This window comes from Agelaius phoeniceus, chromosome 3 (genome assembly GCF_051311805.1).
Source record: "Agelaius phoeniceus isolate bAgePho1 chromosome 3, bAgePho1.hap1, whole genome shotgun sequence".
Taxonomy (NCBI): Eukaryota; Metazoa; Chordata; class Aves; order Passeriformes; family Icteridae; genus Agelaius; species Agelaius phoeniceus.
The window spans coordinates 45,310,028-45,331,683 of NC_135267.1; the positions used below are offsets into that span (position 1 = coordinate 45,310,028).

Below are 21,656 nucleotides of genomic sequence, written 5' to 3' on the forward strand. Positions count from 1 at the left end.
GTGATTGGCTTTTAACAGCTTTGCAAAGCATAATTTAGGGTTTTTCTTAATTAACAATTTCCCAGCAGAATTAGTGTGTGCCCAATTCACCCTAAAGTTCAAGATGATCAGCACATATGAGTGATTTTTCCTGAGAAAAGTTCACAGCCAGAAATTGCCTCAAGAATGTTAATTTAATCAGGTCACACTGACATTTTCCCCTAAAGAGAAATAACATAATAATAGGAAAAGTCACATCACCTCACATTTCTAATGAAAGCAAGTACCAACAGCATAAAATGTTCAGCTGCTGTAGCCATTGTACATGCAAAGATGAAATTGTGCTTTAACTTGCCAAGACAAAAAGATGTTTCCATTATTTTGCCTAAGGAATTCTTTCAGCCCTTATCTAGCTGTGATTACACCTTAGAATGCAACAGGCAGCTCCAATGACAAACAATTTTAGAAAATCCCAAATAGCACAGAAAAATATAGAGAACTGATTAAGAAAAGAGGGTTTTCTGAGAGTACATTTAGTCACAGAGGCAAATCACTAGAACTGTATTTTAATATGAAGAAAAAGAGACAAATGTGTCAAGCATAGAGGAAGGGGCAGGGTTGTGAATTAATTCTAATGTGTTTCTTGGGCATTTTTTTAGATTTGACACACTCTGCCTAAATTTCAGTTAAACCTCTAGTAACTGGTATCAGTTACTCCATGTGGAAAGACTCTGGAACAAATACAAGGGTTGGGGAACAAAATGGAGTGAGAGAAGATGAACTGGCCTTGTAAAACATCTTCTCATGCTTGCCCATTACACAGGAAGCAGAACTGTTATTTGTGTTGTATTTAGAGTCTGTGGTACAACTATGCATGAGCCAAGTTCTGGTAGCAAGCAAATCTGGAAATGAAAGATTTTACAGGGAGAATGTTGGCTCACTGTTCCCATAAAGTGCTTAACCAAATGTTCATGAATTTGAAAGAACCCCAACTTTTTCCGTAAAATATGGGTGCAATGAAATTGAGAATAAAATTCCAGTTTTATCCACTCGTTGTTCAGTCATTTTTAGAAGTTTTATTCAGGACACAGAAAGATACAAATAGATGCAGAAAGAAGACTCATCCTGGACAACACTCACACCAAAAATTAACAAATCCACATGTACTGGCCATGTAGTTTCTTGTGCAGATGATCCAGGAGTTCCTTTCTCTTCCTCCTCCCTGCCCATCTCTGGTGCCACCCATGGCCCCAGCAGATCCTCACAGTGCCCACACCTGCAGTGATGCTCTGCAGCATTTCCTGCCTCACCCCCCCAGGGAGGAAAAGACAGACATGGACTTTTTCCAGGGAAATTTCATTTTTCTTATGGAATGCTGCACAGTCTGTCTCAGAGCTGAGGGAGGGACAGAAGCTGAGGAAAGCATTCAGCTGCAAATGCCTCCATTTGCAAATTGCTCCATTTCCTCAAAATTTCCCTGTGGGAAAAGGCAATAACCTGTTTGAGAGTCCCAGGGAGAGGATGGCAAGGTGCAGGTTGAAGGCTGGGTAAATTTTTTGTCTGAGTCACTAAAGGTCTTTGCCTCATCACCTTTGTTCTAAATAGTTAGGTCAATATTTACAGAAAATACAAAGCCAAATGCAGATATCTGAAATTTCTGAAAGTTCCCAGTAAAACATGGCTGAATTTACAACACTTTTCCTATGAACAGCATCATGGAATCATAGAAAGGGCCGGTGCATGCTGGCATTACTCCTGATATATTTGGGTAGTGAATGAGGTGCTTAGCAGTGAGCATGGATTATTTCCCTGCACACAGAGAGACAGAAAGTGATTATAAATTAGTGAAAATGGGCTGTATTTAACAATCTCATGCTTGCTTTCTGCTACACTGAAAGAAAAAAACTCTCCTGTGAGGAGCTGGGCTCAGGGAGATGGAGAATTGTTTTACACACTCCCTGTATTTTTCTTACTGACTTCTGTAAGAACCTCTTTAAGATCTGAGGCTATGCAGATCTCTAATTCATCTTCAAAATTGTTAATATCTGAAATAATTATTTAAGATTATGCCACAGTCTCAGGGGTGAAAAACCTGTTTTTTGGTTTTGGATTAGGTCAATAAAGAGGACAAGTTTGTGGGTATTATTCCTTTGAATACGTAATTTTATGCTTTAAAAACCACTGCCTTTTGGATTTGCTTTGTGCAGCTGGCTCTGGTTAATAAATGAGGTTCTTCACAGGATGGAGAGCTCAGAGCTCACACTGCAAATTCCCCACAGGCCTGTGCTCACACTGATGAGAGGGTGAAAATCTATGACATTAAAATGACAGATTCCATTAGATTTGCACCTTCAGAGTCTGTCTTGTCCGGAGAAGGAAAGTGTGAATGTGCTGAGCAAGATGACTTTGACTTTTAAAAAGTGCTTTTATCCAGGTCACACAAGGAGCCCAAAGTTTTACCTGGGTGCTGCTCCCTGACCACTCAGCCTGCCTGGAGATGCTCAGCCTGTCCTGGGCTCCTCCCTGGCTTCACATGGGACTGCACAAGGCTGAAGAGCTCACAGTGTTTTCCATGTGACTGAGAGTCAGGCCACCCATTTCCAAAGGTGCTCAGCTCACACTGAGCAAAACAAAATGTGTTCCAGGGATGGTTTTCAGCTCAGCACTGAGCACATTGAGTAAACAAGCTGAGAACTGAGGAGAACACAAAGACACAGCACATCTGAAAATCTACCACAGAGTTCCTGACAGAAAGCAGCAAACAAAAGGGTAAGAACAGCCAGTGTTGGGTCCACACTGCAGCCAGGAAATATTGAACAAGGACTCAAAACCAGATTTTCATCTCAAATTCAACACTGTCAAAAGAAAAAAAAAATTGTTTTCACTGACTCTTCATCATGTGATTGCTTCCAATTCTTTTGGTGGATCATTTTGAAGGGGACAAAGGATCCTTCCTTCTGCTCCTCCCAGAAAACTCCTTTTTTGCTGATAATAAAAGAGCAAATCTCTAAAACATTCCATTTTTTTAACCAAAAGTTATGACTTCTTTATAAGCAAAAGGACTTTATTTTATTCTATTCCATATTGTTTTCATATTTCCATGTTGTCCACATAATTTCCATCTCTAAAATCCTTCAGTCTGCCTTTAGGGAAAAACTTTTTGCCTTTACTTCAGCCTCTCTGAAAAGTTACTGCCTATATCTTTGAAGACACACAAGAAAAAAATAAATTTGTTTTTCCTCCTCTTCCTTAGATGAGTGCAGGCAACAAACAATTGCATTTCTCTGGGGCCCCAGCCACACAAGCTCTAACAGATACCACATCCTTGCTGCTGGCCACAAATTGGGAAATTTTAATCCTATCAAAGGTAGGATTTGCTTAATTGGTTCAGTGATTTATTTGAAATGGCTCTACATATCCAAAGCCATATAAAGACATTAGCAAAAATAAATTATTCCAGGCACAGCCTCCATTGAAACTGCATGAAGAGATGTATTTTTTACTGCACAAAGGTTGTGCAGTGTATTTTGATACATGGGCATACCTACACACACCTTTAAGCCTGGTGACAAAGCCAAAGAATGAATCTACTCCTTTCTACCTTTACAAGTCCTTACTAAAAAAAAAATAAAAACAAAAGTCAAGTTAATATACCAAGAAACATGTTGTTAGAGAAAACAAAATCATGAACTTCATGCAAAAGCTGCTATAGAGATGTGCAACCTGATTCAGACTGACCCTCCCCAGGATACTTCAGAGACAAAACCTTCTTCAAAACCTAGAATTGGTGTCTTTCCTTCACCTTTCACCAGAAGGAACACTACCATAATGACACAAAATTATTAACTAACCATAATTCTGGAAGAAGAGAAAGTTGTGTGGGGACCTCTTTTTCAGGAACTGCAGTGTCAGGACAAGGAGTAATGGGTACAAACTGAAAGAGGGAAAAATTAGATTGGATATTAGAAAGAAATTATTTATTGTGAGGGTACTGAGACGCTGGAGGAGATTGCCCAGAGAAACTGTGGCTGCCCCATCCCTGGAAGTGCTCCAGATCAGGTTGGACAGGGCTTGGAGCAACCTGGGATTGTGGAAGGTATCCCTGCCCATGGCAGGGGGTTGGAATTAAATGATCTTTAAGGTCCTTTCCAATCCAAACCATTCTGTGATTCTAATTTAAGATTTTAACCAGCAATACAGGAAGCATTCCTTTAGAAAAAAGGAAGCACATATTCATTAGGAGCATCACATTTTGCATGTTTATTCCTCATAAACACCTCACAGTGAAGCATCCTCCACAGGGGCTGCCTTCTGCTGCTGCCAAACATGCTTAGATTAGAACTGTAGCACTCCAGATCACCTGGGAGAGCTCCTTTTTCCTTGCAGGTTTTCACACACAAGACCCAACTTCCTATTACTTTAACACATCTTGTAACATGATGGGTGCATTTGTGTACTAAATTAATTGTTCTGTCGGCTACCAAAAATGGAAATCAATACAAATTCAATACAACTCCTCTTCTGAAAGGGAAACAAACGACAGGTCAATCTATCAAAAGAAACTTGAAAGGTGGTTTGATCACATGAGAGAAGAGAAGCCTCTGGTTAATCTCAGCAGTTACTTCTGGTTTAGAATATAAAAGCTTTAAAAAAGTATCAGTGAGCCTTTTCCCCAAAGCAGACGTTTTCAAGACACTTAGAGCTTGGCAGTTCGTTTTAAAGGAAATTTTAGTGCTAATCAGCACACTTCAAAGTCAGCCTTCAAGTCTTGTCTTCAATAGATCTTTTGACAGAGCCTGACACACATTACACTCCAGGAGCTTTACAGCTTATTGATAAAGGAGTTAAAATCCCCTGTTCCAGTGCCCCATCCCTGCTCTGCGCTTGAGGCACAGCAGATAACCAGGGGATTTCTGCTGCACCTCTCCAGCTGATCAGATGAATCCCCCAGGCTCTCTGCAATGAGCAGGGATTAAGATAACATTTTGTAATAAGGCAGGAGAAATCCAGGCTGTCCCAGGGCTCCCTACCCAACCATCTCAGCAATGTGGGAGATTTTCAGCTGCAGCATGACAGAAAGAAGGATTGAGTGAGTAACTCTCATTACCCAGGCAAAAATGGATAATTTGCTGTGGGAACAGCAGAAAGGCACAGAGCAGGGTGAGGGATCTGATGGGATTTAAACAGGCCAAGGGTACCCCAAGCCCAGTTCTGCTCCTTTGTAACACAAAAAGCCAGGATGAAATATTGACATCAGTGGGGCATTTCTGGAAGATAAGCACTCTGAGAGCAAGGATGTGGGCCAAAGGTACTGCAAATGGGCAGCAGGGTGTATTAAAAGGGTTGGCATCAGTGCAGGTATACTGATGTAAAGAAGTGCCCCAGCTTCCTTTTCCAGAGAGCTCTGCCTGGAGATGTCCACTGTAACCCCAGAAATTCCCATTTGGCTGCTGATATCAATACTGCAGTGGGAAGGACAGCCTGGGACAGGGATCAAGTGTTGAGGGCACCAGGGACCATTTCACAGGCTGGGGATCTGCCTTCACACCACTGCACAGAGCCCAGGAACTGGTGTTTACTGAAAGCTTGTTTAGCAGCACCAGGGTAAGGAAAACTCAGTGCTTCTCAAAACACTCACTCCTCTATTAACTTACCCTTCTTAAACAAGGATATTTAAAGCCAAACTCAAGCTAAATATAGCTCCATCTTCCAACAGCCCAGTAATTGCAACAGTCTGCCTGTTCCCTGCCCAGAGGTGCTGCAGCATGAATAGGAATTACATGATAAAACTCAACTTGCACTGCCCAAGGCTTGGAATGATCTTGCTAATCAATCCATTGTTCAACACTTAATCCTCAAACAGCCCAAAGAGATGATTTATTACTGGTCTCAACCTGAAACAAAAGTACCCAAAGGGTACACATACATCTTTTATGGGGGTTCCAGAGCTATAATTAAAGACTGATACTTAAGTAAGCAAGAGAGCACAGGGCTTTTAAAGTTTAGCACTGCTGAGCAAATAAAAGTGCCATTCCACTGACTGGCTGCAGTTAAGTAAATAAATAGACCTCTGATTATGTTTTCCAGTTGTGAAAAAGAATGGCCTTAGCACATGGCTGCAGTAATTAGTGGCAGATGAACTATTTTTGTCAGATCAGAAGGGACAGGCACCTTTTCCCAAAGCCTGAGGGTGTCACTGGAGCCAGGCTGGGTTTTGGATACAAGGGGAACTGAGGAGCCTGAAGGAACACCCAGTGTCCAGGCACATCTGATCTGAAACTCACATGGCATGTAAACATGTTCACAAGCTTTACACCATTGGAAAGGCTTCTCTGCTGTGTCCAGGTGGATGTTACTGAAGAAAAACATCTCCAACCACAGTGTTCAGAGAAAAAACATGGAAAGATTTCATTACATTAAAATCTAACAGGGAGGTTAAAATTCTAAACAACTGCAATGGCATTTTACAGAATCTCAGAATGGGTCAAGTTGGATGGGAGCACATTGGAGTCATCTGATCCAAAATTCCTGCTCAAGCATCATCCCACAGGACATTGCACAGGATTGTGACCAGATGGTTGTGGAATATCTCCAGTGAGGGAGACTCCACATGCTGTCTGAACTTGAGGAAGAACTTTGCTCACTCACTGCACAGCAAAGTTCTTCCCCAAGTTCAGCTGGAACTTCTATCAAGTTCAGCTGGTACAGATAGATAAACTACAGGTTACAGATACAGATGAGATACAGGTTCAGCTGGAACCAGTATCAATTTGATATTGATTGTGCCCCCCTTGAGAGAATGAAAACAAAAATAATCTGCTTCATAATACAGAATATGTTAGAAACTGTAAACTACATAATCAACATTCCCCTGCCTGCAGGATACAAATGGGACATCTGACCTGGGGAGCAGGGAAGAGGAATACAGATGAATTTAGCATTTTGACCCTGGCATTCACAGATTTCTGTGCCAAAAATACACTCCCATCATGCTGTTGGCCTAAAAAAAACCACTGAAATGAGCCAGAGAAGGAGGCAAGGCTACCAAGGGGCCCTTTCCTGGGTGCACATCCACCTGGGATTTTAGGAGCATCCTCCCAGTGGGGCAGGAGGTGAAATAGTGCTGCATGTCCCAAACTGTGCTTTCCCCCTGAAAGGAGACTTAACTTTGGGAAGATGTGGCCCTGCAGACCCTGTTTGTGTGACCAGATGCTCAGCCAGTGCTGTAAGCCATGGAGTGAAATGGGATGTGCAATGAATTGTGACACCCTGGCAGGGAGGGCACTGGGGGATTTCAGGGCTCACCACTTTGGCAGCCGGGTGGAACAGCTCCAACCAAGCTCCTGCACATCAAGGAGTCCAACTGTGCCACACAACACTGACCTTATTAAGCTGTTGCTACACAGATAATTTGTGAAACTGGCAGAATTCCAGCTCTGGTGGTTCCCTCTCCTCAGCTGCAATTAAAGCTGGGCTGTCAGCCCATGGCATTCAGAAAAACACCAGTTTACAGCCCACGAAGGACAGCTACAGCTTTCACCCCTCAAATATATTTATTCATTAAATGCTCCTGCACAGTTTTAAAAATTAAAAATAGAGGCTCAGTGCTCCTCCTCATCCAGGACCATGAACTGGTTCTCTGTAAAGCTCCCCCACCCCTGTTATTTTTAAATACCCAAATGACCATAAAACACAGGGGAAAATACTGATATGTGCCAGGTGCTGAAAATAAGCACCATGCTTCAAACACCCCTTGATAAACAGCAGATGAAACAGATTCCTTTCATGGTGCTTTTGCTGGGGCAAAATCCTGCTGAATTTCCTGGATTCTGGGAAGGGTCTGTATAATAAAGTAATCCTTACCCAAGACCACCTATAAATTCCACTGTTTAACAGACTGGTTTAACATGCACACATGTGAGAGGAGGGCAGGTGCTGGGCTATGTTAAGTTTGTTTAAATTTTCAGGTTCCAAAAAAAAAACTCCAATCATTTCATTAATAAAATGACACCAAGAAGCAGACCTTGGGGTAATGGTCTTTTTAAACTTGTTACAGCAGCAGACAGGCCCAATTTTACCTCTATTTGAATAAAGCTCTCCAACATGCAGATGGGCTATGTGACAGGAGCAGGGATGGACTCCTGTAACAAGATCAGTCTACGAGGAAAGAAGAGAGGAGAGGAAGCAGCAGAGTCCTGAGGATAAGAAATGCCCCATGGCCCAGGCACAGCTCTGCCCTCCAGACCCTCCTCAGCTTCTCCCACCACAACATCTGGCTGTGGGTTTTCCATGCCAGGGCATTTTTGTCCCTCTTCAATAGAGGCTTGTTGATGACATTGAACTGTGTTATTTTGCTTAAATCTTCTATATTTCAAATGTATGGGAAGTCACGTGGGTTTGAGTGATTTTTGAGTTGAGGTAGTACTACAGGGCATTTATCTACATTTTTGGTAGAGAAGGGTAAGTACCACTTGTTAGAAACAATGACAAAATTTCAACTTTATTTTCATTTGAAACCATCAATTTATCCTGACGGGAGTCAATAACGCTTCTATCAAGGCCTTCCTTGGAAAGGTTTCTCAGAACAAGGACAGATTTTCTGTCCAGACACCCCATCTCACATGCAGAAATAATCTCCTTTGTTAGGACATTGCACAGGAGATTTCCATCATTTGATTCAGCTCTGCTTGCTTTCCCACATCTAAAGGGGGAAACTGATTATTACCAGAGTCCTCTCTCTTGTTCATCTCTGTCATTGTCTTGCAGGACAGGAAAAAGAATGAAAATTCTGTCCTGACAGATCAGAAAAGGGCTTTGTACAATTCCTCTGACACAAAAGTACAAGTACTGAGATGGAGACAACAAATATTGGGAGGGAGAGAACAGTGTTTCTGCAATGCAGAAACAGAGTTGTCCATCACTCTGGGAGGACAAATGGAAATGATGAATACAGTAGCAACAAATAGAATCAGCTTTTCCCAAAAGACAACCAAAATCAGCTAGATAATCCTCAACATTTGTACATCACATGAAAAATTAAATAATTTTAGAACAGCTCCACATACTGTACAGATCCTTATTGCATTGCCAAAAAAAAAAAAAGAAAGAAAAGAAGAAAAGAAAAGAAAAGAAGAAAAGAAAAGGAGAAAGAATTGAAGCACTGAAATGGCAAACAAGGTCAATCTCTCCTCACAGCAGTTTTCACAAAGGTGAGAAACAAGCTTTGTGTTTCAGCCTGTTTCCTCCAAGGCCTGCAGCAACACTGATGGTTTCCTTCTCCTGACAGCAGGTTCAGGGCCTTTTCTCTTCTGGTTTTCATGATGCTTCCTGTGGTTGTGCTCCCAGACAGGGCTGTCCATGCTCTGAGCTGGTCAGGCTCTTCAGCTGCCCTCAAACCAGCATCTCTGCAAGAAGTGCTCCTTTTCTTCTCGCTGCTCAAATCCACTGAAGACAAGAGCCCACTGCTAGGACTAGGAGGGAAAACAATCAGGTCAGATTACAAGTATCATCTGTGGAGGTGGAGGGTCCATTTCAAACAGGAGGTGCCTCAGGATCCCGTGAGAAACATCACAAGATGGTCACCTTAAAATGTGACCCACAGGAAAGGCTCCTGCAGGTCTGGGGAAATTCAGAGACTTCACAGAAGGCACAGTCTGCATCACCCTTCCAGTGTTTTACAGCGACCATTGAACCCCCAGATGCACAGTCCCACTTTGGGCCCCTCAGTGCAGGAAGGACACTGAGGGGCTGGAGCGTGTCCAGGGAAGGGAACGGAGCTGGGGAAGGCTCTGGAGCACAGGTCTGATGAGGAGCAGCTGAGGGAGCTGGGAAAGGGGCTCAGCCTGGAGAAAAGGAGGCTCAGGGGGAACCTTCTGGCTCTGCACAGCTCCTGACAGGAGGGGACAGCCAGGTGGGGTCGGGCTCTTTTCTCATGTAACAAGCAACAGGACAAAAAGAAATGGCCTCAACTTGTGCCAGGGGGATTTAGATTGGATATTAGGAACAATTCCCTCACCAACAGAGTTGTCAACCATTAGAACAGGCTGCCCATTGCAGTGGTGGAGTCAGCATGAAGTCCCTGAAGGTATTTAAAAGTCACATAGATGTGACCCTTGGGGACATGGTCTAGTGGTGGGTTTGGCAGTGCTGGGTTCACAGTTGGACTCGATCTCAGAGATCTTTCTCAACCTAAACAATCCCATGATTCTGAAGCTCTCTGAAACAAGACTTTTTTTTTTTAACAATCATCTCAGGTGTGACAAACTTCTTCAACTCTAATGAGTCAAACTCCATGTTTACACCCAAGTTTACAAAAGTGGATGACTCACACCTTTCCCCTCTGTTATGCCACAGTAAACACCTACACGTGGTTTCTTCCACCCAGGTGAGTGACAACATCAACCCAAATTCCCAGGCACACACAGCCATAGTTTCCACACCAAGTTTTGCCCTGTGAGATCACTCAATATTTTTATCAAATGTTGCTGAGTCATGGGATTAGTGAAATTTCCATCTGTTGTTTCCAGACTATTATATTGATGGTGTCTTGAGAGAATTTTAACTTTCAAACTTTCAATCCTGACCTATCCCTTCACGCCTGACAAGACATGAAACATCTTTATTGGATCTATAAAGAATTGTCATCTCAAAGTTGCACAGTCTCTCCTGCCCCAAATGACCCATTTCAGAGAGGAGGAATAGCTGCCTTAACCCCTCTATTTTCCCCTCATAAGCCATGTACATTTGAACACAGAGTCACTAGAAGACCCTCTGCAGCTTTCAGTACAAGGATCATAACTGAGTAACAGACTGGAAAAAAAGCAAAGAAATTATTTTTCCCATGTCCAAACTGTACTGACACAGTTTCTTTTGGCAGACAGCAAAACACTGCAGGTAATTCTTGAGACACTGTGTGAAACCACTAAGCCTTGGTACCAAAAGAAATCTAAGGACAACAGACAAAAGTTTTCCTGTAGAGGTAGGAAACACCAGCTCAGTGATGTCAACGCTTCAGTTCTGCCAAAGTTTTGTAGGAAGCTGCTAAAAGACAGTTTGTTTCCTTAAGGTTGAATTGCTTTAATGAATTGTTCTGATATCTGAAAGACCCTCAAGCTCTCAGGAGTGCACATCAATTAGCACCAAAGACATTGGCTGGGCTCTGAGTGGTTCCTATCCCTCAGATTAAAGCAGAACAATACTCTGACATCCTAAAGCAGCCCTACTGGCATACAGATCCATATTTTTGTGAAGGCAGGAAACAGGCCATTCTATTGGGATTTATGATTCCTAATTCCAATCCTTCCTTATTCAGTGACCTTAAAGTAAATCTAATATGAGGAAAAAAAAGTTACTGGGACTATCTACCAAAGGGGCTTTGATATCTGCAGGTGAAGAGATTGATTAAAAACACCCCTTTTTACTTTGTAACCACAGCAGTAGGTTATGCAAGAATCACAAAAATCTATTAATTGCCACTTCTGATATTTAGAAGTTTAATATTCTGAGCAGACTTTTGAGATACCTGTATGTCCTTCAGCAAGAATTTACATTTGAAAAGTGTTACATGGTGTAAGATGTAGTGGATGGTTCCATTCTTCTAACATACAAATAAGGTTTGTAAATTGGTAATTTAGCCATTAACAGGAAAATAAATAACCTTTACCTTTTCTAGACCCCACTTTCGCCTTGATGAAAAGCAGTTCATCCTTAAGGCTTCTCTTGTCTGTAGATTTAAATAAATAATATTAAAGGGACCAGTTTCTCAAGGTGTAGAAAATGTTCATATAATCCAGAATAAGTACCTTTCTGTCCAGAAGTGTCCCAAACAACAGGATGAAGAATCCCTAAGAAATTGCAAAACCAGTTAACAAAACCAGCATAACCACATGATATTTCTTAAGTGTTTCTAGATGTCTTTTCATTAAGGAGAGATCTAATCACCTGTGATTCAGGTAACAGCAAAGCACAAAATGGGTTTATCCACCAAGGGCACGTGGGCTCTCTGGGAACAGCAGGAATGGATATAACCTGTGTTAATCCTGACTGTGAACTGGACTGATGGGTAACCAACCAGGACTTTCTCAGCCCACTCAGGGCAGCCTGATCCAAGAAGAGCTAAGGCAGACTGGGTGTGCAGCAGTGCATCAGGTAACACTGGGTGTTTATGCTGATGAGTTAATCAAAACCATGGAATCAGCTGTGGAATGGAATGGGTTGGAATTGACCTTAAAGGACATCCAACTCCAACCGTCCGACATGGGCAGAAGCACCTTCCACTACACCAGGTAGCTCAGAGCCCCATCCAGCCTGGTCTTGAACATTCCCAGGGATGGGGCATCCACAGCTTCTCTGGGAAACCTGGGCCAGTGTCATCTTCACTGGAAGGGAGAATTTTCTGTGTAATTGTTAATTGATAAGGATCAGACATCTTTGCAGTTATGGACATTAACTGGTGTATTTTACATCTAACATAAATTAATCATGGGATTATTCCTTCACTCACTTCCAACCAGACCAGTTTGTCCCATGACCCATCTGCACCTAGAACACCAGCCCGGGATGCCTCGTGCATGTGCCATGGGAAAGCACCGGGTGGAAGGGAGAGCTGAGATCCTGCTTTTCACAGACACCTGCTGCCAGCCCCTCTTTGATCTGATACCTTTATGCCAGGCGCAAGGTCTGAGCACCCACACTGCTCCCAGTGTCCCAGAACTCACCTGGAAGGCGTTCAGCAACGCAAACACGACGTGGAAGGCCAGAGAGCGGCTGTCAATGATTGTGGCTAACCCAAAGCCCCAGGTGAGGCCTAGCAGAGGTGTCAGAAGGGCAACGTTTTTGCTGACTCGGATCATGCTGCTCAAATCTTGTGACTTGCAGCCATCTCCAAGGGAGGATCTCCCAGTCTTCACCACAACCACGACTACCACAATGAGATTCATGACAATGATGCTCAGGGCAGGTACAACAAAAGCCAAAAGGGCTTTTGTCTCATACCAATTGAGCCAGCAAGCTCCACTCCTTAAATACCCATTTTTTGGTTCAGTAATAGCAACAGTGAGGACAGATATGACCAAGGGACATCCATATCCAATAGAGAATGCTGCAGCTAAGAATACAGATCTTGTTATCTTAAAAAAAATTAATAATAATCCATAGAGAATTAAGAGGCCCAAGGTAAACATCCAAAAAAACAGGGCAAGATAGAAAAAGTGAAGGAAAAAAGTGGCTGCCACACACAGCTGGTAGTTCAGGGCTGCATTGTGCACAATGGCTGCCAGGATGAACAGGACGTCAGCGACGAGAAGCGAGGCAGCGATGTTGACCAAGCAGAAGTGGCGCATGTAGGTGATTTCAGTTTTGGTGACATGCTGCCACACCACGGCCTCGACGACGAGGCAGAGGACCAGGCTGAGAATGGACAGCCCCAGGCCCACCCGTGTGATGTAGTCCAGCAGGGAGCTCCGTGGCACGGCCGGGGCCATCAGGATGGAGAAGGCTCCGTAGGTGCGGCGCCGGTGGGCGCAGACGCAAACCACGGCGCTGGCGTTGTGCGCGCGCACCTGGCACGCCCGCGGGTCCCAGCGCCGCTCAGCCGAGTGCCACCCCACGCATTGAGCCCCCACCTGCTCCAGCTTGTTCAGCTTCTCAAAGGTGAGCAAAACGTTCTGGAGCTCCTCTGGCAGCGACACCGACAGCACCATCCCGTTCACAACAGCGGGGTCCGGCCGGTTGGTCTCCAGGATGGCTCCAAGCGTTGGAAATGCAACGCTGATGGCTTTGGAAGCTCTGGGCAACCTCAGCAGCTCTTGCTCTGGAATCACCACGTGGCCAGAAATATTGCCTGTGCTGTTGAACTCCATGGAAAAGTCAAAGCTCTTTCCTGAAGTGTTTCTGTGTATGCTGTAGCCTTTGGTGGCGATGAAGGGCTCCTGGATACTTTCTGACCCATTTCTTAGAAGAAGTTTCCCAGCAAATAAATTCACCGAGTCCAGTAATATTGAACCAGCATTTCTGTTCTTCACAAAAGCCCAGTTGGAAATGATGGAGCTGTTGAGAATATGGTTTGCTATCCTGCTGTAACTCTGAAACAAACAAGCAAAATAGAATTTGTTTTGTGTTAGAAGAAACCAAATATTATTCTCCTGGCAGTGCCTCCAAAAAGGCTCATTTAATTCATGAGTGATTTCCATAAAAGGAATAATCCTTTTGACAATGAATATATTCCCATGACCCATCCCAGTCAAAACCAAGCATCTCATTACTAGAATTGTCCTATCCTTTTCATATCCTCCATCAAAAGGTGATTAGAGAAGTAAATATAAAGCAAAAAGGACAGCCTAGTTCTATTCCAGATGCTGACCCACAGTGGAGGTCTGATTTTTACTACCCTCTCTGTATTTCTTCCCCTGCTTTCTGATCTCTGAGTTCATCAGTCAAAGATCTCAGCTGTTGTTGTACAAGGCTGCCTTCCCTACAGTGTCATACTTTAGAAAGTAATTCTTCCTTGTACTGTTAGCCTGTGACAGTGTTCACAGGGGTTTTCAGGTGAGGGAAGAGACGAGAATGTTGACTCCATGTTCAGAAGGCTTGATTTGTTATTTTATGATATATATATTACGTTATAACTATACTAAAAAGAATAGAAGGAAAAGTTTCATCTCAGAAGGCTAGCTAAGCTAAGAATAGAAAGGAATGAATAATAAAGGACAGAGAGTCCAAGCTAACTGGGCTGGGATTGGCCATTAATTATAAACATCCAAGATGGGCCAATCACAGACGCACCTGTTGCTTTCCACAGCAGCAGATAACCATTGTTTACATTTTGTTCCTGAAGCCTCTCAGCTTCTCAGGAAGAAAAATCCTAAGAAAGGATTTTTAATGAAAAGATGTCTGTGACATTAGCCCATGCCTATAACAGCAGATCCTGAAAACCTTTGCTTTTAAAGACATTTAACTCCACAATCTATTTTCATCACACATGAATAAGTCAAAAAGTTTCTCTGCTAACAAAATATCCCACTCTGGAAACTCTTTCCAGGTGATCTCCATGTGACCTGCAGCCAGCACTTCATTGGACAATGGCCATAAGGACAAAATACTTGCGGATGCTCTGTAAAGATCAGAAGCACCTCCCAAAGCCAATAAAAGTAAATACCTGCATTTTTCCTCTAGTCACATTCTCTGATAGCAGCAGGGAAATCTTCTTTAGCAATTCCACTATATCAGCAATGTTTCCTGGGATGGCTGGTGAAGACAGGATATCTGGGATGATGCATGAAAAATCAGCTTGGCAGCTATGATTCCCAGCACCAAAATGTTTTGCTCCATCTCCAGGCTTCCCAGGCCCTAGCTTTCCTCCTCCTACAAAAGGAAGATGTCCTCCAGAGCATGGGAGTTCACTTTGGGATATCCTCTGGAGAGAGGAAATAGATTTGAGAAAATTAATGAAAATAATGAAAATGAAGCCACAGCTACAATTAGGCAAGAGATGCAGTGCTGGGTGTGCAGAGAAGGTGCCAGATGGACTGAAACCCAGGACCAAAGCTCACCTGAGAAGTACATCATGGTTATATTACACACATGAATGAAGAGGCAAGAACTAAATGCAGAGTGACTTGATTAAGTGACTTGATTAAGGATCTTGCAGCAGAGGAGAATTTGTCATAAATCATCTGATTATTACACACTTTGGTGTTGTTCTTTCCTCAGTTTCAACCTACTTGGTTCAGATCCACGTGAGGAACACCAGCCAAGTGAACAAGGCAACTTCATTTCTAAATTATGTTTCCACAGAAACAAAAGAATCCCCCCCAATTTATTTCATATCATCTGATTAAAGATTGTGAAAGAACTACAGCAAAGTCTGATGAGGAGTGACTGAGGGATCTGGGAATGTTCAGTCTGGAAAAAAGGAGGCTCAAGGGGGACCGTATCACTCTTTACAGCTACCTGAAACGTGGTAATAGTGAGGTGGGGGTCAGCCCTTCTCACAGGTAACAAGTGATAGGACAAGAGGCCATGGTCTCCAGTCACATCAAGGGAGGTTTAGATATTAGGAAAAATTTCTGAAAGGGTGGTCAGGCATTGGAACAGACTGCCCAGGAAAGTGGTGGAATCACAATTCTTGAACATGCTCAAAAAAGCTGTGGAGGTGGCACTTGAGGACGTGGTTCACGTGGTGCTGCTGGGATAATGGTTTCACTCAATGATCATAGAGGCCTTTTCAAACATAAACAGTTCTTTGATTCCACGAAGTCAGAGCCTGTTATCAAAGTATTCTGTGTTTCAGGATCCCATCTCCCTTTGCTCAAGACTGAAAGTGTATGGAAGGAGGGCCTGTCTTTGCAAGAAGTTACAAGCACAGGCCAAGGTGCACAACAGCATCCTCACCTGAAAAAGGGACTGAACATCCAGGCTTGCACAAGCATCTGACAGCATCTGCCACTTTCTGTCCTCACAGACAAAGCTTGTCTCCCCATGGAAGGAGGGAGAGCAAGGCTGAATACAAATTGCTCCATTATCTTGGCAGGGAATGAGATTTATACAGGCATCTGGAAAATAAACCAAGCAGACACTGTTACATGGTGAAAGACAGCATACCATGGTCTGTGATGCATCAGGGGTGTGAAGTATTGATAACTGATAAACATTTCACAAAGCATTACCCAGGGCACTGTACCTTGCTCATAACCAGTCTTTGATTCGTTACCAAGAACCTGAAAAAAAAGAAGTGGAACATAAAGTGAATGTTCACATAAATAAGTAAAAGATGACTCCTTGGTACAAACCAGAAAGGGTTTCAAGAGGAAAATAGTTCTTTTGAGGTCCAGAGTGCAGAGCTTGTGGCCCTTTGCTCACACAGACCAACTGAGAACTCTCTACTTAAAGTCTGCCCCTATATATGAAGCCTTCAGTTGGACCCTGCTACTGAAGTGACACTGAGCTCATGCACAGATCTCAGAGGAGGAAGTTGTTTATGATGAGGGTGGTGAGACACTGAAACAGGCTGTCCTGACAGGCTGTGGCTGCCTCATCCCTGGAAGTGTTCAAGGTCACTTGATGGGGATTTGAGCAGCCTGATCTAGTAAAACTTACCCTGGGAGTGGTGTGTGGCACGGCCAGGAAGAAGTGTGCAGCCCAAAAGAGCAGGCAGTAGATCACCCTCACATCCATCACCACTCATTTGCTGATTTCCTCCTGGAATAAAGATGTTAAAGTTTAGACATCTCTGTTTCCACTTTTTGAACACAGTTTGATTACTTACTAGTAAAAAAGCAGCTAAACCTATGCCAGAGACTGTCCTTACTGGACTTGCAAGGTGTTTTTTCAGGCATTCATAATTCAGTTCCTTTACTGAATGACTTGTGAGCCCTTTCTTTAAAAAAAAAAAAAATCTGTTCAATGCTGTAAACTGCAAGCTGGAAAGCTTATTAAAGCCTCTCAGCCTGTGTGTCCCTTCTGAAGTGATTTAAGACAGTCTCATCTCCACTGGGTTTAATGCTCTGCTCCCTTGGTCAGTTCCTGCCATGTGAGTAGCAAATGTGGGCACACAGGGCCCAGAAATCAAACTGTGATAAACAAGGGCCAGAGTGAAGAGTTATTTCCTTTGCAAAAGGATTCAGACCTCTATTCCCTCCATGAAGTTCCCCACAGTCCTTAATAAAAGTTAAACGTCCTGGGATGCAACTTGTTACAGGCATATTTGTTAGAGAAAAATAATCCAGCAAAGGGAATGAAGGAAAAACAACATAATACATCAAATCTCATAATTAGATGCTAGACATGTCCAAGGCAAAAACAGCAGCTGCTGTGGGCTCAGAAGAATTGAAACACTGATCTTCTATCATCACAAGTATAAAAAGATTAATTTAATAAAAAGAAATCAAAAATAAAATGCATAAAAGTTAGTGAGCTAAACCACTAAAGCAAGAAGCAAATGCACAGTGACAAAACAGGATGACAGCTTGATCTCAAGAGAAGGCAACATGAAAAACCTCATCAAATTACCATGCCTTGAGAGGAACCCCTCAATTTTCCCCCTGACACATACTGATCAGCACAGATGATACTGATCAGAAGCAGAAGGGGTCCTGCACTGGGAGAGCAGAGATGTGTTTTCCCATCCAGAGGCTCCAGGCTCTCCCATCTGACAGCATCAAAAGCCTAGGCACACATCTGGCTGCCCCTTTCATCTGTGATGTTTGTCCACCATGTTATGATTTCAGATTTGTAGGGTTTATTACCTAATCATGAAATTACCATAAAAGAGTTCAACTAATGCACTGAATTTCTTAGGTAGCTCTTAAGGAGAATCTCATGCCAGCCTCCGAATTCAGCTGTTAATATGAAAAGCATTTTCTGGGTTAAAAGCTAGCAGCCACTAGCTCTTCTAAGGAAATAAAATGGATCAGGTGAAACAAAGCAGTATATTGGGATCAATATTGCCAAAGAAGGGGAGGTGGCTGGGAAACACCTACAGGTTTGGGGTGAAAGGCTGCACTGAATTCCTTTCTGATTTCTGCAGTCATTAAATGCTTATTGCCAATTCCATTTCACAGCTCGGAATCCTTGAGCTCATCGTGCCTCACCACTAATTAATTCACATTCATTTTGTATTTAATCACGGGTGGAACCCCACCTAGGGCTGTTACCTCTGAGTGAGGCAGAAATCTGGGACATCTCCAAGAATGTCGGGCTCACCGAGACACCGGCCCCTGCCAGCAGTGGAACACGGAGCTCGCTCAGCTGCATTGTTTGACTCATCTTGGAAACCACCCAGTCCCAGCACTGCAGCAGCCTGCCAAGGCAAGCACTGTGCAGCTGGAGAAACTCAGGGCAAAACAAGCAAGACAGCAGCAAGTCACTGTTACTTCAGGAAAAAACATGGGTATAGTGGCACTGGGACACATGAAAGCATAAAGAGGATGATTTGTCTCTTATCATAAACTATCAACTGCCAATAATCCCTGCCTTTGTAAGAAGCTGTAAGCATGATACTCCTCTGTTCCAGAGGTTTCTGCTCCAACCATGTGCCAGGACACAGGTACATGAGCAGCTGAGGTGTCAATACCCTCTCATGTGAAAAGGACTTTCTAGTAAGGGGACACTTCCACAACCAGCTCAGGAGATTGTCACCTGCAATCCTCCTTCTCCAGTTCATTCCAAAGCCCTTCATAGAAGGGAAAGAGCAAGGAGAGACTGGATGGGCATTGGCTACAAGAGAGCAAAGAGTCTCTTAAAAGAGCAAAAAAAAAAAAAAAAAAGAATTTAAAAAGTAATCCCTATGTTGGTTAATGCCCACAGCCTTATGTTCAAATCCCTTACTCTGATTCCTGTTGGGTAAAATTGAAGTATCTTGTAAAACTCCATAGAACTGTCTTCCTTTCCTCTACCCCAACCATATTAATGCAGATTTTAACTACTGGCAGGATGCACTGTACAGCGGTCTGGCCCCACATGGACACAGCAAACAGAGGGATCTGTCCAAACAATGACAACTGTGGAAGTTAAACCCCCCACAATGCTGGAGCCAAAGTCTCTGTCCAAAGAGTCCTTCATCACCTGGAGTCACCTCTCTCCCCTGTCCACTGCTCCAGAAAACAAACTACAGCTAAGTCTACAGGGAAAGGTGTCCTGCACAAAAAAAATTACAAGCTCATTTTTTACAAAATTAAGATTTATACTGACTTTTCAATAACTTGCTCGAGAAATATATTTTTCCAAACACTACAAACTCGTAACTACATTTATCAGAAGTATTAAACCCATTATTACAGAACCTAATCTATTGGTTTTAGGGCTTGAATGGCCAGATGGCTTGCTTAAAACTCAATAAACCACCATAACATGATAACCTGCCATTGCTACCAAGCAAGTTAAGGCTGCAGCAGGAGGCTTTAGTGTTCACATGGTCATCCAAGGAAAAAAAGTAAAGCTCTTAATTCTTCAGAATGCTGTCAGTTGTATTTTTAAAGGAAACATAGTTGGAAAGTGTAGCTTTAAGTGAAGCAAGCTCTAAGAGGAATCTTTATATGTAGCCATAAGAAAACTCCACATTTTCTTAAAAGTGATAACACTGATTAGAGACCAATTACAAAACTACAAGAAAAAAAAACACCAGAGGTTAATTAAAATATCTAATTATTTTCACAGATGTAAAAACAACATAAAACTAAGGAAAGAAGTGCACGGTAAAGACAGCCTTAGCAATTAAATGCATTTTAGATTATGAATTAACCAATTTCACAGACCACTGACAGTTCTCCAGCAGCTCTAATGAGCAGGTCTTATTTTCTGTGGAAATACTCACTGTTTTCAGAAGTCTGGGGAATACTGTGAGCAAAGTTAACCCAGTCAGGGATCCCCAAGGTCTCAGACATGACTCTCTAACCACTCATCTGCTGCCATCCTGCCCCAGTCTCAGTCTCACCCAGCCCTGCCTGGGTGCCCCAACGCATTTGGAGTTTTCCAATGAAGAAATAATGTTGGGCAGCAGCTGCCTCTTTTCTTGCCTGACTGGATTAAGGCTGAGGAACCTGCAGATGAAGGTATTGCATTGCAAAATGACAAAACACCTTACAAACACACCCACCAATCTGCCAGATTGCCACCTCTGCCAGGAGTCCAGAGGGATGAATCACACCTGTGGGGTTGGTGCCCTTCCTCTGGCTGCAGGCAGCAGCTTCTGCTCTCCTGTATTTCATAGAATCATTGAAAGGTTTGGATTGGAAGGGACCTTAAACACCATCCAGTTCCAGCCCCCTGCCATGGGCAGGGACACCTTCCACTCTTCCAGGGTGCTTTAAAACCCCTCCAACCTGTTCTTGAGCACTTCCAGAGATGGGACATTTCCCTGAACAACAATCTCTTAAAGACTTCAAAACACTAATGATCAAAATCTGGTCAAGTTAATGTACTATCATTCATAAATGCAAGAGCACATTACTGACAGCACCTGGTGCAGCTAAAAACCTCAATGGGCAAATAATAACCTTTTTTCAGGGCTACCCCATCATAAAGGGTGACAGTTATCAGCTGAACTTGTGCCATGGTCACTGCTGGCTCTCTAAATATCATCTCACCTCCAAGAGCCAGATTTCCAATAGTCAGAAATGTACAGCAAGTAGTTTATCACTACAGAAGAGCAATTCCTAACACTCCTTCACACAGGGCTGACTTGGAAGATCTCTGGTCACTGATTTTTTTTTTCTACATTCCTGCAATGTGTTCATCAGGAGCTTATGGGGTTTCCTGTCATTTTGTCTGCTGTCACAACTCCAGCCAGTCCTCAGTTACAGGCATGTCTACAGTTTTAACCTAAAGACAGGTATTATTTACTGTTCTGCTGTGATACAGCCAGCCTCACATCAGGATCGAGTAGGAATTTAGCCAGGCACAATCAAGCACAGCCAACAGAACCCACCTGGGAAGGTGAAATTGATACAATTTGATACAATACAGACAGAGATCAATTAGAAAAATACTTTATAGTAAGAAATGCTAAAAACCAAATCACGTCAAGGTATGGACAGGTTTCAGAAAGCTTCTTGCCCATGTCTTGGAGCTGTGCTTCTACACACTCCCTGAACCTTTACTGCGATGGCAAAACTGAATGGCCCTTGATTCTCAACACCTCCTCAACATCAAGAGTTCTCTGAAGGACACAAAGCCCAGCATCC

At 43.1% G+C, this 21,656-nt stretch overlaps 1 protein-coding gene across 5 annotated transcripts; it reads right to left on the reverse strand.

The window, feature by feature from the left end:
• Positions 1-434: 434 nt before the first annotated feature.
• Positions 435-20,019, reverse strand: ADGRF4 (adhesion G protein-coupled receptor F4). Of its 5 annotated transcripts, XM_077175154.1 has the most exons (8): positions 17,074-20,019; positions 16,658-16,694; positions 16,369-16,529; positions 15,134-15,391; positions 12,696-14,060; positions 11,781-11,822; positions 11,642-11,701; positions 435-9,449 (listed from the first exon to the last, which is right to left on the reverse strand). In XM_077175154.1, exons 1-8 carry the CDS (start codon positions 17,149-17,151, stop codon positions 9,444-9,446), a joined length of 2,007 nt encoding a protein of 668 aa, XP_077031269.1. In that variant the 5' UTR covers positions 17,152-20,019; the 3' UTR covers positions 435-9,443. The 5 variants fall into 5 exon arrangements, 4 of the variants coding, with proteins under 4 accessions (XP_077031269.1, XP_054486485.2, XP_077031267.1 ...); XM_054630510.2 differs by lacking the exon at positions 435-9,449 and having other exon boundaries at positions 9,466-11,701; XR_013181305.1 differs by lacking the exon at positions 435-9,449 and having other exon boundaries at positions 11,781-14,060.
• Between the last annotated feature and the right edge of the window lie 1,637 nt (positions 20,020-21,656).